At 56.3% G+C, this 19,422-nt stretch overlaps 1 protein-coding gene across 1 annotated transcript in view; it reads right to left on the reverse strand.

Moving 5' to 3' along the window:
• SHANK2 (SH3 and multiple ankyrin repeat domains 2) overlaps positions 1-19,422 on the reverse strand; it is a 549,031-nt gene that overhangs the window by 193,750 nt on the left and 335,859 nt on the right. The window contains exon 16 of the mRNA XM_029207203.1: positions 3,971-4,046. Coding sequence (XP_029063036.1) covers positions 3,971-4,046 — 76 coding nt within the window. The remainder of the gene's footprint in view (positions 1-3,970; positions 4,047-19,422) is intronic.

Genomic DNA, 19,422 nt, shown 5'->3' on the forward strand with positions numbered 1-19,422 from the left:
GGATGGATGGATGGATGGATGGATGGATGGATGGATGGATGGATGGACAGATGGATGGATGGATGGATGGATAGATGGATGGATGGCTGAATGGATGGATGGATGAGTGGGCAGGTGGATAGATGGGTAGGTGGATGGATGGATGGGTAGATGGCTGAGTGGATGGATGGATGGATGGATGGATGGATGGATGGATGGATGGACGGACGGATGGATGGATGGATGGACGGACGGATGGACGGACGGATGGATGGACGGATGGATGGCTGTGAAGACAGCTAGCTGGCTGGTTGGCTGAGTAGACAGCTAGTTGGATGGATGGGTACCTGGTTGGATGGACGGATGGATGGATGGACGGATGGATGGATGGACGGATGGACGGATGGAGTCTGATCATCCTAGGGTGAGACCCTGAGGTCCAACCTGCCTCCCCCTGGAGGCCCCAAGCTAATGAGGCTCGGGATCTGATTTAAGGGCAGTGAGAACCTGAGACTCCACCCCCTAGTGTTGAGAAGTGTTTCTAAAAATGACACTGAAATATGTGTAAGGTCCTTGTAGAAATGGCCCCAGGTCCTCTGCCTTCTGACCTTGACCACGTGTCCACATTTCTAGACCCTTTTGTCAGGTGCAGGCTGGGTGGATGGCAGGGAATCTGAGGAGGGAATCAGCTGGAGCAACTAGACACGTTCAACCACGACCGGGTGTGTTCCCACCATTCCGCTCTCAGCTCTGCATCTCTGAGTTTTTGAAATAAGAGGGGATGGGAAGGGGAGAAACCTCCTGACTGATTCAGAAACTGTCTCCATTGAGCCTCACTTCCCGTGGCATATTCTTTCATCACATTTGCGGCGGCACTGGGGCAGCCTCAGCCACGAACCGCCCGCCCGGACGATCACCCAACCACCAACTGCAGGTGATTGGCCTGGGGACTGGCGCGGCCCCCAGACCTCGGCGCCTCATTAGGCCACGTCTAACACGAATTTGGAAGCAGGCTAACAAGCGGCCGGTTGGTTTGAGCCCACACCGCGGCATGCAATTCCCTTGGACGCTTCCTGCCGTGCACCCAGAGGACCAGAGGTCAGCCTCTCACTCTGGCACGTGCTCCAGAGCCGCCCCCGCCAGCCGCCTGGGTGACAATGGTGCGTCGGGGCCCCAGGCTCCCTCACTGCCCGCCCTCCACGGCCTCTGTCAAATTCACAGTCTGGATAAGGCCAGTTCCGGGAGGCTGCAGGATCCCACAGGCTGACCCCTGCACCCTTTACGGAAAAGCTCGGAGGCCCTGCGATAACCAAGGCAACACCATTGTCCATCCTCCCAACACCCATCACAGGGTGATGGTTCTGTCCTGAACTAGCTTTCCTCAATCCCAGGCTGATCCCTTGGCCAGCCTGGGGCAGTAACATCTTCACCTTGGTGGAGGGTTAGGGGGGCTGAGGGCACGGGCTCTGTACTCTGATGGCCTCAGACACTTGGGTCTGAGACACTCAGGTCCTCCTGTCTCCTCTCCAGAGACCTCCTGCCAAGTGGAGAATGACACCAATTTCAAGGTTGCTGGGAGGGTGGGTGGTCGGCGGTGCTGGGATCAGTGCAAGGTGGCTGGCCCGTGGCAGGAGGTCAACAAATAGCGCGATCGTTACTCTGATTTCTTTCACGGCAACACCTCGTCAAGTGAGGCCCACGGCCTGATTCCTTCTTGTGGGAAAGGAGGGCTGGCTCCTAAACTGTGGTCAAGGTCAGAGCTTTTACCATCTGCTTAGAAGCTACCATGCGACCCAGGTGTGTCCAGCTGTCCCCCTCCTCTGTGGTCCTGGACTCTGGCACTGAGCAGGTGGTCAGTATATACGTAGAACGCAAGCCTTCATCTGGGGCCAAAACAGGGATGCAGACCTGGCTGTGATCTCAGAGGTCATTTAGTCCAAACTTCTACGACATTCCGCCACGACGATGCCCACCCTGCTTGACTTCCTCCAGTGACGGGGAGCTCATCATCTCCCGAGACGGCTCTGTCCTATCACTTAACAGCTATGACGGTTCCACATGTCCTCTGTCGGCCGACCTGCAGTGAGCATCCCTGGTGCCCTCTGGCCTGTTGCAGCCACAGGACATGTGGCCCAGACAGCCTGGCCCTGTGGTCTTCTCTTTTCCCAGCTCAGTCAGCCCTGCCCGTCTCGAGCACCGAGTGTGCGCGCGCACCCGCCCTCACACACACACACACCAAGGGTGGCCTGCTGGCTGCCCTCTGCTGACAACGGATCTCGTGGGGACATGGCTTTGCAAAAGCCACGGCCTGAGGGCAAGACACGGCCTGGACCCTTCCAGCACCCAGAGGCCCTCTTTCCCTCAAAGCCCCACTCCCAGCCTGGACAGCCCTCCAAGTCACCATGGCAACAACTCTTGGGCTTCTTGGAGACTCAGGCGCCCTCCCTGCTAGAACGGAAGCAAAGAGTGACAGCATGCTGACCGTGACCGTGGGCCCAGGGTCCACTTTCACAGACGGCCTCCAGCTAAGGCAAAAACGACTCATCTGACCCAGATAGACTCATGAGCAGACGCCAGGGGCGGGTGTAACTCCCTGGAAGCCATCAGCCTCTGAGCGCTCTCTCGGGGCTGCGCTGGTGGCCAGGCCAACGATCACAACCTGGGCTTTTAAGGTAAAAAAGTGGACAATCTTAGCAAGACCTGGAGAGTCTGCAAAGCCCCCCGGAAGAGGGGACCGGCTACTCTGCTGGGAATGGCATTTCTGTTATAGCGCATCTTGCTTATACAAGAAAGGTGGCTGGGACGGGTCAACGTGAAAACCAGGTGACCAGCAGTTCCACTCCTATTCCACTCCTAAGTGTACACCCCAAAGAACTGGAAACAGGTGTTCAAAAAATACCTGTACACAAATGTCCACAACAGCCAGAAGGAGCACCTCAAGCGTCCATCCACGGGTGAATGGAGACACAAAATGTGGTCCATCCATACAAAGGAGTATTATTCAGCCTCAGAAAGGAAGGACACTGTGACACCTGCTCCAACAGGGATGAACTTTGAGGACATGATGCTCAGTGAAAGAAGCCAGACACAGAAGGACACATACTGTATGATTCCACTTGTACGAGGTCCCTAGAGGAGACACATTCATGAAGACAGACAGTAGGATGGTGGGCGCCAGGGGTTGGGGGAGGGGAAGGGGAGTGAGTGTTTCATGGGGATGGAGTTTCAGTTTGGGAAGATGGAAAGGGTTCTGGAAATGGATGGTGTGATGGTTCCACAAGAATGTGAATGTACTTAATGCCACTGAGCTGTCCACTCAGAATGGTTAAGACAGCACACTGTACGTTATTTATATTTTACCACAGTAAAAAAATTAGAGAAAAAAAGGGACGAAGCACTGATACACGCTACAGCATGGATGAACCTTGAGAATATTCTTCTAGGTAAAGAAGCCATTCATGGAAGATTACATACCGTAGGATTCCATTTCTAGGAAAAGTCTAGAACAGGCAAATCCTTAGCGACCGAAAGCAGATTGGTGGCAGTAGGGGGCCGGAGGAGGGGAAACCCAGAGGTATTCTCATATTCCGCCCCCCACCCCCCGGGGGGGGATGCTGATACGTTGGTGCTGCCTCAAGGCTCCTGTGGCCGCCAAGCACTGTCATCTTTACCATTTGTACTGCTTTCCCCCCAAACAACACCAGGTTTCCCCCTCCTTGAAAGACAGCTCTCTCCCTTGGCCATCCCACAAGTGCGCTCCAGCCCGACCCCAAACTGCAGGCGGCACAGAGCCCACCTCTCGGGCGGGTCCTCTGGAAGACAGCGGTCTCCATCATCCCAGCCCACGTCTGGGCGGTGGGTGACGGGGACCCATAGGGGGAAGCAAGCCAAGGGGTTCCAAGTGCTCCATGCAAGGTGGTCCAGCGCCTTCAGGACACCTACGAGCATCTTTGACTGGAGGGGGCCTGGCAGAGAAAGAATCACGTCTTACCTGGAAGCATCAAAGCTGTCATAAGAGCCGACCGTGTAGTGCCGGAAGAGTTTCTTGCTGCGGTCTGCACGAGTTTCTGCAGAGGGAAGAGAGACATCGTTTAGAAAGTCACGGTCCCCGAATGTTGAAACCACGCGAGGCCGGCCGGGCCCCTCATTTATCTGACCTACGAAGCGTGAGACCCGCTCTCCTGCGGAAAGATCTGGGAGGAAGACGCGGCCTTGCTCTGTGGCCTAACTTTGCAAACTCTGGGGGACGCAGATGAACCTCAAGGCTGACTACCGGAGAGTCATGCGCTCCATTCCCACATGGAGGCAAGTCCCAGGGTCCCTGGCTGGTGCAGGATGCTCTCTGCAAAGAAGACGGGGCTCTGCAGGCTCCGGCCACTCAGCACACAGAGCCCGTGACAGTGGTACTCTCAGGTGATGCTGCCGAGCCGTCTAGCAACTCCGAGAACCTGCGGATGGCTGCTTTGGGAGAAAGGAAATGCTTACTGTTATTCTTCCTGATTATAGTTGCTTTCTCCTAGAAACAAACAAAAAAACATGATTAAGTTCCTAATTAAGTCCCCTGCTTACTTCCCTTACTCAGCAAATTTCGACTTAAATTTCACGGGAAATTATATGAATGACGTAATTAGACTTAATCGATAGCTCAGAGCTGGAGGGAAAAAAACGCACAAAACCACAAATGCAAGAAATACAGCAGCTTCTGATTTACTCTTTAGGTATTTTCCCCCAAATAAAATCTCCTGGGCACTCTCTTTCCCAAACCCTGGAAACAATACAGAGAAATTATGTGACTGGCTTCAGGAAAAATGGCTCAAACTCTCATTTAAACCCTGTGACCCTCTCTGCTGTCAGTCTCCTTGACACCACCTTCCAAGGTGAACGTGATTTTACTCAAACCCAAATGTACGTTTTCGGCTGAAAAGTGAACACATGCAAGGGCTCTGAGAAGGGTCACGCTGATACCTCTTGGCTCCTTTCATGCCCAGAGGCAGCCTGTGCAGCAAAAACACACGCTCCCTTTCTACATGGTGTGGTGTTGCCTTGGGGGTGCTGGGAGGAGCAGATGTCCAGCCCCAGGACTACATTTCCCAGCACCCCTTGCAGCCAGGTGTGGCCACGTGACCAGCTCCCACCAATGGAACGCACGCGTGTGTGTGCGTGTGTGCGTGCGTGTGTGTGTCCCTTCCAAGCTCGGCTTCTATGGAGGCCAGGGAGCTCTCCCTAACCTCTCTTGCTGCGTCTCCCAGCTCAAAGCTAGGACTCCCAGGCTCGACAGGATGATGGGATCATCAGGGATTCCTGGCAAAAGCCTGGGTCTCCGTGCATTAGCTCTTGAAAGAAGCAACAAACTTGTATCGCCTTGTGCTACACTCCAGGGACCTGCTTGTCACAGCAGCGAGTGATATCTTAAAGGACCTGCAACCGGGTTCTCAGTGACTCGGCTCCCGCTGCCTCTCCGCCCCTTTCCCATCACGCCACCCGAGGCTCCAACAATACGAAAGTTGCAATTCCCTGAACGGTGACAACATCTTCGTCACCATCTCGGTCCCTGACACTAATTGAGTGCCGACTGGGTACCAGGCCCTGTTCCAAGTTCTGCTCCTATACGCTCTCATTTGTCTGTCACGGCCCCCAGGGAGGGGGTGCGTGTGTCACTCTGCAGGTCCTGCCAAGTCCAGCCAAGTGTGGCCCCTCTGCTTTTGCTCCATTTCACGCCACCCTTCCAATCCCTCTGCAGGACCTTGGTGTCCTCGTTGTGGAGTGAGGCTCTCGCCTCTGCTTGGCGTGTCTCTGCTGTGTCATCACTGTCTTTGAGACAGGCTGGGACCCGGGACCCCTCACCGGAGTGTTTGCCCCTGGACAAACGTCTCCTCAAGCAACAGATACAAAGAACCTCTAAGGGACTAAAAATAAATCCACGCTCCCAGTGCAAGGGGCGCGGGTTCGATCCCTGGTCGGGGAACTAAGATCCCACATGCTGCACAGCCAAAAAAAATAAAATTTAAATTTAAAAAATGTCACTGTGGCCAGGGGAGGGGTGGATGTTTAAAAAAATAAAATAAATAAATAAATAAAATTAAAAAAAATAAATAAACATAAACACTCACATGCACAGTTGGGGCAAATTACAAACAACAAGATGCAAAAAGACCCAAAAGCCCAACTGCCACTTCCGAGGTACAGGGAGGGAAAGCAGGGTACAACGCATGATCCCTGCAGACCACCTAAGCCCCTCCCCCGGCTCCGCCCACCGATCTGCCCCGCCCTCACCCCATTTAAGGAGCCAGCTCGCACCCCACCCCCCCCCCCCCCCCCCCCCCCCCGCTTGGGGTTTCTTGTTCTCTCTTCCTATGCTACAGCATGAGTCCCAGTAAAGCTCTGTCTGAGTTTCTCGTCTGGCCACATCAATTTCTATCGATTAAAGGGTCCAAGAACCTGGGTCAATAACATCTTCGTCCTCACTAACATTTCCTGAGTCCTTCCCCTGGGCCACAATTCGTGGCCATCTGGGCCAATCCACTCCCACTTGCTGGTCACAGCAGCCCGGCGAGGGAAGTACGACGGTTGGGCCCATTTTACGGATGGCGCCTGCGAGCACTGCCGATGCAAAGGCACATCCTGCTAAACAGTGGGGGCAGGGTGGGCCCCCCGCGGGCAGGTGGGCTCCAGGGCCCAGGCTCAGAACCAGCAGGCCGCACCAAGGGACCCTCGGAGAGGACCCGAGTCTCCGTGCTCTCTACGGGGCTCGAAGGTGGGGATTTGGCCTTATTTCTCTCTGTATCACCTCAGGTGTTTCACTCCTGGCAGACACCCAATGTCACAGCTTGCCGAGCCAATCTCAACAGTCCGTTGCAAATCAGCAAGAAGAAATACACTGCACCCTGGCAGAGTGGCCCGAGGGCATTGGTCCAGCCGAGCTGCATGCACATCCCCTGTGTCTGGCAGTCAGACCCAACGTACCCAGGTGTTCCGTGTCCCTCTTCCCCTCCTCCCTGGCATCTTGCATTGCGTACATGTTCAAATCTAGTTACCATTTATCAAGTCCACCTGAAGGTCAGGCCCTGTGCCCCAAATGCAGGGATTAGAAGGCTGCTCGGATGGGGTGGGGCCTCAGATCTGTTCTCTGGGGCTCAGGATCCTGGGGGTGGGGTGAGGATAAAGCTAACAGATGCTGACTTTCCACGGGCTGGGCTGAGGGCCCCAGCAGTCAGATCACTGTGCAGGGGGGGAGCACGTGGGCCAGGCAGTGCCTCTGGCCAGGCCAGCCCTGTGACATCGCGTGGAGCCCACATAAGGGCTGGGCCCGGGAGGGTTAAGTGGGATTGGAACCTGTTTGTAGGGTTAAGCAGAGTAGCTCCTGAAGCCACTGAATCACCGTGGGGATGGGCTGTTAATTGTTATTATTACTCTTAATTGCCTGTTGTTTATGCCCCACGTGGCAGCTCTGTGCTTGTTGCCCAGGGAACCGCTGGGCCCTGAGAGCTGGCTGGTGCAGGCCCTCGGCTGAGGTCAGAGGTTCCAGATCGAAGGAGCAGAGAGCGTAGTCAACGCGCGCGCGTGCGCGTGCGTGCGTGCGTGCGTGCGTGTGTGTGTGTACCTGTCCACATCTTTGCCAGAGAAAACAAATGTTTCAGAAAGGGACTCTTTCTAGGTCAGTTAGCCAGTGGTTCCCAGACTTCGGGATTTCATGGACCAAGAAAATGTTAAACGAAAGGGGGAAGGGTGGAGACAAACATGGGATTTCACAAGTTATTAATCTGGCCTTAAAAACAATGGATTCCCTTCCACTACCATAATTGTTTTATAAGAGAAAGGGGAACTTTTGGAATCATATTATCTCTGTTTTGTGAAAAACTCTCTCACTGCACAGGCCTTCCCTGTCCTCTGGCTTCTGGACACAGTCAGACTTCTGCTCTGAGATACGGCCCCCAGGGACAGGAAAGGGGTCCTGAGGGACAGCATCACCGCCACCATCATCATCGCCATTGCTACCATCATCACAGCATCGTCCTCGTCACATCACCGTCATCTCTGTCATCACCACCGTCATCGTCCTAACCGTCACTGCAGCTCTGCTGAATGATCTCTTTTTTTTAGTAAATGAAAGTCCTTCACCTTATTTGGTCTTCCCACAGCAGCCAGGGCTAAGTGGATTTCTTGGAGCTGTTCTGCAGAAGTAGCAGAGTGCCATGGTGAGGGATGTGGGCTCGCAGGCTAGACTGGCTTGAATTCAGAGCCCAGCTCTGCCGTTTACTGGCTGCAAGTCACCAGGCTCTTCATTTGTAAAGTGGGGATAATAATAGTTCCTACTCACAGGGAAGTGACGGAGGAGTAAATGAATTAATACAGGGAAAATGCTGGAACGGTGCTTGGCAAATGGAAAGTGCTATACTACCTGGTTATCGCTGTGCACAGAGAATTGGGACCTTCTACCTTCCAAGGTGGCCCTCGAGGTCACACAGCGCACCAGCGCACCCACACCAGGGTCAAGCCCTACCCGTGCCCCGAGTGCAGCAAGGGCTTCAGCCGGCGTTCCAACCGCATCGCCCACGGCTGCACGCACACCGGCGAGAAGCCCTACCACTGCCTCGACTGCGGCGAGAGCTTCAGCCACAGCTCGCACCTCAGCGCGCCCACCGCCGCGTCCGGCCCTGCTGCTGCCCCCTGTGCGGCAACAGCTTCAGCCGGCGCTCCAACCTGCACCGGCACGAGAAGATCCACGCGGCGGGGCCCAAGGCCCTGGCCCTGCTGATGCCGGGGGCGGCCGGGGCTCTGGCGGCGCCCCGGCTGGCCCCCACCTAGGAGGCTGAGAGGGAGGGGGATTGGTGGGGGGGCAGCCGCTGCGGGGGTGTGACCTGGGAGGTCCAGGAAGGGAGTTGGGGAGGTGCTGGCACCGGGGTGGGGCGCGGCAACAGGGGAGGAGCTCGGGGGAGGGGCAGGCATGCTCACTGCAAATTAAAGTGAGCAGACCCCCAACTCTGTGCCTCCCCAGCCTGGCTGACAGCAGCCAACAGCTATCGTGTTTCGAAACATCCATGCAGGGCCCCGTGTACTCTAAGTGCTTTATGGGCAAGAGCTCAATACTGTTACTATCCCTGGTTTACAGCTGAGGAAGGTGAGGCTCAGAGAGGTTGAGTGAGTTGCCTGAGGTCACCGAGCCAGCAGGTGGCAGGGATACTGCACAGCACAGCCTCCTGGGTCAGCATCCACTTGGGGCCCTGGGAGGAGGCATCTCCACCAGCAACCTGCCCATGGCCCACGGAGGGCCAGCTGGCCTTTTTCTGAGATGTGCTGAGGTCTGGATGCTGAGGAAGGAGATCTCGGCTTTCTCATGGGCCGTGAGGTGGGAGGACGTGGGGTGTGGGCAACCAGTGGCCATCACACCACATCATGGGGAAAACTAGCCAATGAATGCAGCCTGCACACAGCGGGAGGCTGGGGGACAGAGGGACACAAGCGGCCCGATGCTGAGAATCCCTGGATCTTGGCTTGTGGTGGTCATGAGGGCTACTCATTCAATATTTCTGTCTTTCCTCCCTCTGGACATGTGGTTGGATGGATCCCTGCGATTCATTTCGGCCAATGCGTTTTCGGAAGAACTCGTTTACTTCACTTCCTGGGTGGATGGAACATTTAATTCCCAATCCAAGATTCTGCCCCCCCCCCCCCGCCCTGCCTCCCCTCGCCCCCCTACTGTTTCTTTGTCCGTGGGCATGGCAACCAAAACGTTTGAGACAGTGGTTATTCTATCAGTCAGGGTCCCTAGGTGTGCCCCCTGGGACACATGACAAGCAGGTGGTGTGAGTGGGAAATAAACCTTGGTGGTTTTAGGCCACTGAGATCAGGGGCCTGTTTGTTACTGCAGCCTTCCCTGGCCTAAGCTGACCGATGCAGACCACGCATGGCCTTCTCTGTCGTGCGAGCCAGTACATTCCATGTTTTGCTCAAGTGTGGCAGAGCTGGCTTTCTGGCAACCAAAAGCAGAAAGGAAGCCCAGACAACATCAAGGCAGAGGCTGAGTCTGGCCCCTTGTCTGTGAGGATCTCACACCTTCTAGGAGAAAATGGAAAACCACACAACGGACGACAGGAACGCATCCCATCGGACGTGGAGAGAGCACGGCACAGAGCACAGGCCTCTATATGTCTCAGAGGAAGCCTCTGGTTACGACAGAGGAGACGGAAAAACCAGCCAACCAAGAAGAAACTATTCCCCCGTTTGTTTCCTAAGCCACGTAGAAACTTCTCAAAGGCAAGAACCTAGTAGTTCACAGACAGGCCCACCTCCTGGGCCAGGTTCCAGGCTCAGTGCTTCATACAGCAGGTGCTCAGAAATGTCTGTAGTCCCACTCAGCTTGGAGGCCAGCAGCCACTACTGCTGAATGATCTGAATCATCTCCTGAACCTCCATGCAGAATGAACTTCAGAACATGTAATCGAGTGATGCCACTTCTCTGCTTAACGTTTTCCGACAGCCTCCCAGTGGAATTCGAGTCCCCTCCTCGAGCCCTCCGATGACACAGGCCCGACGCTACGCAGCCCTGCCTTTGAACCCTCCTCTCCCATTGCTCCCCGCCCCCACCGCAGTCACTCCACTCCCGCCCTATTAGTCTCCTTTTTGTTGCTTGAACATGACAAACTCGTTTGCACCTCAGGGCCTTTGCACTTGCTAGACGCTCTCTGGGACATTCCTTCCCCAGCTCAAAGTTCACTGCACTGCTGGGTCCCCGGCTCCTACAACACAGTCTGGCACACAGTAGGTGATCAATACTGCGGAGTAACTGAACAATGGGATAAAACCCACACGCTCTTGGACCCTTTGTTCTTATCCAGCGTGGGCACTGTCACCTCCTTGGGTCTGACTGTGAAGAATTAAGGATATGGCCCAGAGGCTGAGTTTAGTTTCGACTGCCAAGGGAATGGAAGTAGCCCTTCTACAAACTGAGAAACTGGATTTCTAGTCCTGACCTTGGTGGTGATGGCGTGGGACCTCACTCTGCCGCTCTGAGCTCTCATTTACTCAACTATCAAACCAGATGTTTGTACGCTCTGCCTTCTCAACGTGACATCCCCTCCGCCACCAATGCGACTAGGGACGTAACCCCATTTCCCAGGAGAGAACCACGCAGTGATTACGCTGATGTGCCCTGAAAGTTTTTCTTGGAATATGGCCTAGAAAAATCTACATTGAAAGGGGGAAAAAAAAACACCCTGGAAATTCCATTCCATATACCTCTTGTGACTCGTGAAAGGGAGTGACAGATCGCATGACAAGCTTCAGACTGTCAGCATTTAAAATAGCCCTTTACGCAGAGCGGCTGGGAAGAGGATCCCGTCTAGCTCGCAAGGAAGCCAGGATGGGGCATCCGGGGAGATACTGATGGCCTCTGAGCCTCGAGCGTGACTGTTTATGAAGAGGAACCTTCTCCAAGAAATCTATTAAGACTCTGAAAGGCCAAAAAAGAATTCAAAGGATGGCGTGGGGAGGAGGTGGGCTGTCGGGTCAAGAGACGGGCGTGGGGAGAGGCCAGAACACCAGAGCAGGGCTAAGGCTGCGTGGGCACGCCAGCCCCGATCCCCACCCAGGTCCCACGTGGGACGGTTCCCTTGCTCGTGAGATGCCACAGACAGGAGAGGCAGGAAGGAAGCCTGCATCTAGACAAGGAAACGTGAGCTTAAGTCCTCACCAGCTGCAGGGCCTGGGCAGGAAACAAGCTCTCCGAATCTCAGTTTTCTCATCTGTACATGGGGCTAGCAGCTGTATTGACCTCGGCCTTGTGGTGAAGTTATAACACCGTCACGCGTCTAAGTCCCTTCCCAGGTGGGCTGTCGGCCACAGTTGTCCTCCAGGAAGACGTCTTGGTCTTCCCTCTCTGAATGTATCCTTCTGCCCCCGGGACAGAGCAGGACCCCAACCATATCTGTACACAGAACCTCACGCCCTGGTCAGAGCTGCCCGGCCCGGCCCATCAGACCCCCTCCTGGGGACCTGGAATAGAAGTGGCCAGTCTCTGCTCCCTGTGTGAACAGAGGACACCTCCATTCATGCAGAGAGGCTGTCACTGTGGGAACACTTTGTGGGGTGGGGGAGAAGCGAAGGACGGAGACTGAGGCAAGGGGCTCGGGGCGGTGATGACACATGTGTGGCCCTAGAGAGATGGCTGAGCTGGCCTGGCTCCTAACAAGCTCCCCCCGCATCCTACTTCCAGGACCTGCTTCCAGGACCGGGGGAGGCTGGACCCCACGTTCCACTCTCGGGGTCCAGGAAAGGCCGCTGCATCCCTGCGGTGGAGGACCTTTCTTCCTTTGACCGAGCTCACGTGGGTTTTAGGTTTCTTGAACCGCAAGAGCCCTGGTCTTTCGGCTACTCTGTCGCTCTGGGTAGGTCTCGTTACCCAAGCGGATGGTGGCGGCACCTCTGGATCTCACCCCAGAGCCTGGCTAGGGGCCCGTCCACAGCGGCGGTGCTGCTGGCCAGGGCAGCCCTGGACACCTGTGTCCAGGTCCTACGTGCTGGTACTGACTGGGACAACACCTGGCCTGCACAGTTCCAAACACCCCCGGAGGCAGCATGCCCTCAGTGAGGGCTGCCGACCTGGCCACAGGCCAACATCCTTGGGTTCACACGACCAGACGGAGGGCACTAGGGACGCAGGGCGTCCAGACATCTCCCCTCTCTGTGATAAAGACCCTGAATCGGCCACAGACGGGAGACAGCGTGTAAAGATGATAAAACACTCCTGTGTCGCACTGCCTGGTTCATCCCCAACAGCTCAGCGTGCTGGGGGGACGGGCTTCTCCTTCAGGGCCTCCAGCTAAAGCCCAGCCAGGTGACACCCGACTCTGGGCCCATCAGACCCTGAGCACAGAATCCAGGTGCGCCCACCTGCACTGCTGACCCTCAGGCCTCTGAGCTGATTCGGGGCTGGGGTCCAGAGCTGCGTAGCTGAGGTTACCCGCCGTGCAGCACAGAAATGCAGAGAGCTGGGGCCTCGGCTTCCTTCAGAGTCCTGCCTGGGGGTTCCTCTGGAGCTGAGCCTCCAACCCACCAAAAGCAGAGACAGAGACAGAGAGACAGAAAAAGACAGAGGGGGAGACAGTGTGTCAGAGATACAGGCAGAGAGAGACAGAGAGACACCCACAGAGACAGAGGATACACAGAGACAGAGAGAGACACAGAGACACACAGAGAGACAAAGAAAGAGACAGAGAAAGAGAGAGACAAAGACACACACACACAGAGATGGAGATACAAAGAGAGTCAGAGAGAGAAGGGAAAGTGGTCCCTGGGCTCCGCAACCCCACCACCAGCTCCCCTCTGCTCTAGCCCCTCCCGTGGACTCCACTCCCTTCGGGCTGTTATTCTCGGCCCCTCACCCTGAAGAGGCAGAAAGGGCAGGGTGGACCCCTGAGCAGGCGGGGTCCCACTCCTCATCACGGCAGCGCCTGGCCGAGCTGGACGGGCCGGGCCAGCCTGCGAGGTGGCACTTCCTGCCCGGACACAGGGCGCAGGGCCACCCGACTCCCACCCCCAGCTTCTCATCCACACGCCTCCCTCCCATGCCGGCTCCTGTGATCTCCAGCGGGTTTTAAATCAGACACTGTTCGGGCCGCGCCCCGGCTGGAGAGCCAAATGCAGGCTCCAGACCACAAGGAAGAAAGAAATCACTGATGGGGATGGAGACAGAAATAACTCTTCTTTTTTAAAACCAAAGATGCCGATGGGCTCCATGCAAAGCGGAGAACCACAGACAGGAGCGTGGGGAGAAGCCCCAGTGGGCACAGGCAGGCTGGCGGGACGCGGGTGTGGGGGGCTGGTGGTGTCTCCAAGCTCACCATCACCTCCCGCCCGGGGCCAGACCCCAGGACGCAGAAAAGGGGGCAAACCGCGTGAAGGGCTGGCTGGAGCCTGGGCAGGGCAGGGGCAGAGGGCAGGGGGCACGGAGCTCGCAGCCTGCACAGCCCAGCTCCACCCCTGCGGGTCAGGGCGCTGTGCTGACAGGTGCCCATCCCACCGCTGGGCACGGAGATCAGGGCCTCACCTCTGAGGAACACCGGCCGAGGGGCACGACTTTGATCTGAAGCCACTTCTCATGCTCACACCATGGCAGCTTGGGTCCTTCGTGCAATCACTACATCAGCTGCGGATCACTGATCCAGCACCTTCTGGGCGCCGGACATTGGGCTCGAGGGCGAGGGGAGGGAAAACAGGAACCCTGCTCTTCAGAGATAGCCAGACTTCACTCCATACCCCTTAAGGACAGAGGATTAGCTCCCCGTGGCTGCTGTCGCGAATGACCCCAAACCTACTGGCCCAGAACAACAGAAGTCCATTACCCTACAGCTCCGTAGGTCAGCATCCAGCGGGCGTCTCTCTGGGCTAAGATCAAGGTGAGGGCGGGGCTCGTGGCTGCAGGAGGCTCCCAGGATGAACCTGTTCCCTTGCCTTTTCCGGCTTCTAGAGGCGCCCCCAGTCCTTGGCTCGCGGCCCCTCCCTCCACCTCCCAAGCCAGCACCGGCGGGTCGAGTCCTCAAACCCCCACCACTCTGATTCTGAAGTCTGTGCCTCCCTCTTCCACTTTAAGGACGCTTGGGATTACAGGGGGCTTCAGGGATAACCCAGGATCAGATCATCTCTTCATCTTTTTTTTTTGTTTTTTTGTTTGTTTGTTTTTGTTTTTGTTTTTTTTTTGCGGTACGCGGGCCTCTCACTGCTGTGGCCTCTCCCGTTGGGGAGCACAGGCTCCGGACGCGCAGGCTCAGCGGCCATGGCTCACGGGCCCAGCCGCTCCGCGGCATGTGGGATCTTCCCGGACCGGGGCACGAACCCGCGTCCCCTGCATCGGCAGGCGGACTTTCAACCACTGCGCCACCAGGGAAGCCCCATCTCTTCATCTTGAAGTCAGTCGGCTAGCAACCTTCATTCCACCTGTGACCTTACTTGCCCTTTGCCATGTATCCGGACACAGTCACCTGTTCCAGGGATCAGGACACAGACATCTTCGGCCATTATCTGCCCACCACGACCGCAAAGAGACCATCCCTGTAGGGATAGCACAGTAGGGCAACGCTTGCTCAGAAAACTGTTTAAACCCATCTTAGTTAAAGAACTCAGAATCTTGCTTTCAGGTCAAAAACTGTCCAAGTGAAAGAAAAGTACTTCTCTAGGAAGTGTATTTCCCTGTTTAAAGGAGCTCAGTTCAATTTCTGACTCTGCAGAATCATGGTGAGACCCAGGGGACTGCTGTTTCCTCTGACCCTCGTCCTCTTCTCTGTGCAAAGGTGGATAAATGGTTCGCCCTGTGCCTGTGGCCGCTACACAATGATTCCTCCTTCAGAGAATGGAACCAGGCTCTGTACAAACGACGGCCCTTCCCCTAGGGGCCTGCAGCCCCACCTGCCCTGGGACCTCACTCTCCTCCCCCCGAAGCATCTTGGTTTCAGTAGTAGAAGCCGCCTCTACGGTGGGCTGTGGCACCAACATGCAACTGAGTCATTGGTTCTATTTATTCCCAGCTCCCTGGAGTATCGCTCTGTGCCCCCCAGCGCGTGTGCACACGTGTGCCGTGTGTCATCGGGAGACCCGGCCCTGTGCTCACACAGTTGGGTAAGGCCCCGGCGGCAGGGGCTGCCGTAAGTTTTCAAAAATAACCGTGTGTCTTGAATTCCCTTAGAGTGGGCATGGGGGTGTGGGCACGGGGAGTGCCAGCCGTTCCCAGCCCTGTAGGGTCCCAAAACACACCGGCACCACATGAGAGCCAAACCTACGGGCTCCAGAAACCAAAGGCAAAGGAAGGTGCGGGGATGCAGCAGATTTTCCTTCCCAGGATACACGGAAAGCACTTCAGAGAACTGGGCACTCCAGGCACGCTTGGTTTTTTCCCTTAGTCATCCCGGCCAGTTGACCGCTGTGTTGTAAGAGGACAGAAAACACCTGCAGAATTAACAGTAGTCGCATCGCTGAGCGAAGGCTGCTCGTGTAGCTATAACTTCAGGAAGTGGTCTTCCGGCCCCACACCGGGCGCAGCTGTGAAGCCCTCTCAGAGCCTAGAGGCAGTGGGGCTCGGGCACCCACCAGCCGAGGCCCACCAGCACCAGCTTCATCCGTTCAGCCTCGGCAAGATAAGCCCGTGCGCCAGGTAGCCGAGGGTGCCCGCGGCCAAGGGCCGTGGCCGTGGCGCAGCCGGGATGCTTGGTAAATGCTCAGGAGGCAGGAGGACCCAAAGGGAGGGAGAGGCCAGCCTCCCAGAGCAGGGCTCGAGGACGAGGACTGGGGCCAGGGGGAGAGGACCCCAGGTGCATCACTGCTGCCATCACCGTCCTGATCTGTGGACGCCCATCGCCCGCCATCACCATCACAGGTGACACCCAGTGGCCACGCACCGTTCTAAGTGCAAAACACGTGAGCTCCTTGCAACGCTCCAGTAGCCCTACGCCCTCAGCAGCGGCGCCCTGCGCTGTGTCGGCGAGGCGGGGCAGCAGCTGGGACCCCAGCCCGGGTGGCCCAGTCCGGCAGCTGGTTGCCCTAACCACTGCCCTGCACTGCCCAGCACACCTGGGAGCAGAGCCCGCTCTGCCCTGTGCCAAGGTGGCCTTCCTTCCGACCAGCACCCTCTGCCAGCCACTCAACACCTATTTCTAAGCACTGTCTCCTTTCCCTCCATGGGGACTGGGGTGCCAAGAACCCACCTCCCCAGCCATCTTCCAGGAGCAGCCGCGTGACCAGGTCTTGGCCAGTGAGATGGGAGCAGGTATCTGCTGGGAGGAGCTTTCCTTCCCAAACCAGGCCTCCCCAGGGCACGGCTCCCTTTCCCATGTGGATTGTGGAAGCCAAGCCGGCTGAGGACTGAGGCAGGAGAAAAGAGCTGGGTCGGGCCCCGCCTTCCTGTTGGGTGGGACAGGGAAAGCCCTGTGTTTAGGTAGCAGCTCCTGAGGGCTCTGTTTCTGGAAGCCAGCCCAGCACCATCCCGACTGCAAAGACACATCTTCTCTGGTTTAGTCGCCAACAGCCCCATGAGACAGGCGCTGTTGTTACAGGGGAGGAAACCAAGCACAGAGAGGTTAAGTGACCACCCCAAGTCACACAGCTCACGAGTGATGGACTGGTTTTCAGGCTCTCTCTTAACGCCTCTGCTGTCACCACCCGGCAGCTCCACGAGGCATGTCTGTTCTCCCAGGAGAAGACCAGACACCATGGGACAACTTGCAAGGTGCTCAGCTCGTGAGTGGAGGGCTGGGATCCTAACCCGGCTCAAGGGGACGCCATGCACTTGACTGCATCCTCCCCTTCACATCTTGTAAGAAAATTTTGTTTTTCAGATTTCCTTTTTTGATGTAGACCATTTTAAAAGTCTTTATCAAATTTGTTTCAGTATTGTTTCTGTTTTATGTTTTGGTGTTTTGGCCCCAAGGCATGTGGGTTCCTGGCTCCCCGACCAGGGATCGAACCCACATCCTCTGCATTAGAAGGTGAAGTCTTAACCACTGGACCACCAGGGAAGTCTCCCCTTTGCATCTTTAAAGGACAAGCCTTCGAGATGAGTAGTTCCCTGCAGAAGATGACTTACGAGGCTGCCCTTGAAAATTACTAGGAAATGTAGGAAACCTGGACCCCAGGCTTTCAGATTCAGGATCCCCATCTGAGAATGAGTGGGACTTGTCCAAGGCCATGGTGCGGGGATGCACCTCCCGACACCAAGATCCCCATTCACTCATCGGACGTCTCCTGCCCGGGCAGCCGGTGCTGTGACCGGGGGTCTGAAGCTCTGCTTTGCCCACCTCTCTCCCCGTCTCGCCAACCTTGGGCCAAGCGAGGCTGGGGCACCACTGGAGGGAAGCTGACTAAGCTGGGTTCCTGGCCACGTTTCCCCGATCTCCACCCTCCCAAACTGGCTGGACAAATGAAAGAAGCTGCTGGCTGTCAATGAGTTGCTTTCTACTCTAGTAATTAGAATTAAAAAAAAAAAAAAAATCAGCCCAGGCGGCTCAGTGGAAGCATTTATACCAATACATGGAGCCAGACAGGCAGTTTAAATGGAAATTACAGTAAATGGAGGAGCCTGATTGCATGTTGTTGCTATGCTCGGCTGGAGTGTCCAAGCCAAGGAGGCCCTGCTTCTCCTTCTCCATCACAGGGAATGCGCAGGGGCCGGGGGAAGCTGACCTGCCCTGGCCCATTAGCCCCGGGCTGGCGCGACCGTGCAGAGGGGCAGGGTGTTTGAAAACATGCCAGGACCTGGAAAAGACTTTTCTGGCACTGAATCCAGCAGCCAGGCCCCGGGGGAGCAGCAGCGCTCCTCCCTCTGTCCTGCCAGGATACCTGGACTGACCCTCCTTTTGCTTCCCCAGCCCACTGCCTCCGCCCAACGCCCGCCCCTCCAACATCAAGACCTCCCCCCAAAAATCATCACCTCTTAGGTCCCACTTGACTGCAGCCTTTCCCTGCCAACTGCAGCGCCTGGCACAGAACCGAGGTGCAGGGGAGCCCCCGCTGTGGAGCCCCTCTCTCCAACCTTAGAACACCCGAGGCAGGGTTAGGCACCTCCCACCGCCGGGGCCCAGAAAGGTGAAGTGAGATGCCCAAGGGCACACAGGTGTGAACAGTAGAGCTGGATTTAAACCCAGGAACCGACTGGGGGTGGAAGGATTCTTTTTAGTCCCTTAAAATCTTTTTTAGGGGCACTGGCAGCTGAGGCTTAGGAAATAGGACACAGAGCAAAAGGGACCTGTTGAGCACAAGGAAACCGCCCTGTTTGTGTGGGAAGGCAGCTGAGTCTTCCCAGCTCGGCGTCGAGGCGGGCACATCTTGGGCTAAGCACGGTTCAGGACCAAGGGAGTAACTGTATTCATGCCTAGAAGGAGCAGGGTGGGTTGGGGGGAGGGTTAAGTGGATCCCCATGGCGCTAAAGGATGGCACAAAGACCCACCCTGGCAGTGACCTTACAAGTGGTGCCAGCCTCTAAGGTACTTATACCCCATAACCCACCAAGCTGCCCCCCAGAGATGCTACATGTCCCTGACAGACACTGGTGGGTCAGGACCAGCAGAGGGGACTGGGAAGAGGGGGGTCGCCGGAGCCTCGACCATCCGTGGCTCAACCTCTCTTTGCGCACCTCAGAGTGACACCTGGGAGGGGGCTCCTTCAAGGAGATGCGTCTTATCCGACCAGGTCGCCAAGCTCCCCGGCCGGAGCCCTTGCAAGCCAGCCGTGTCTTCTGTCCTCCACTTCTGGGAGTGAGAGGGAACAGTTGGTAACAACCAACTGTAGAAAGTGAAGAAGGCGATGCAATCTGAAAATACAGATGGTGTTTTCTTGTCTCAATGGCTACAACGGTGGATGAGCACCCAGTCCACTTGATTAAAAAAAAAAAACCGAACCAAAACCACAGTAGCCATGCCTTCTTTGAAGGGGGGCTGGCTGGACAGGCGGGGAGGCACACTG

This window comes from Monodon monoceros, unplaced genomic scaffold (assembly GCF_005190385.1).
Source record: "Monodon monoceros isolate NGI ecotype Baffin Bay Population unplaced genomic scaffold, NGI_Narwhal_1 Super_Scaffold_7, whole genome shotgun sequence".
Taxonomy (NCBI): Eukaryota; Metazoa; Chordata; class Mammalia; order Artiodactyla; family Monodontidae; genus Monodon; species Monodon monoceros.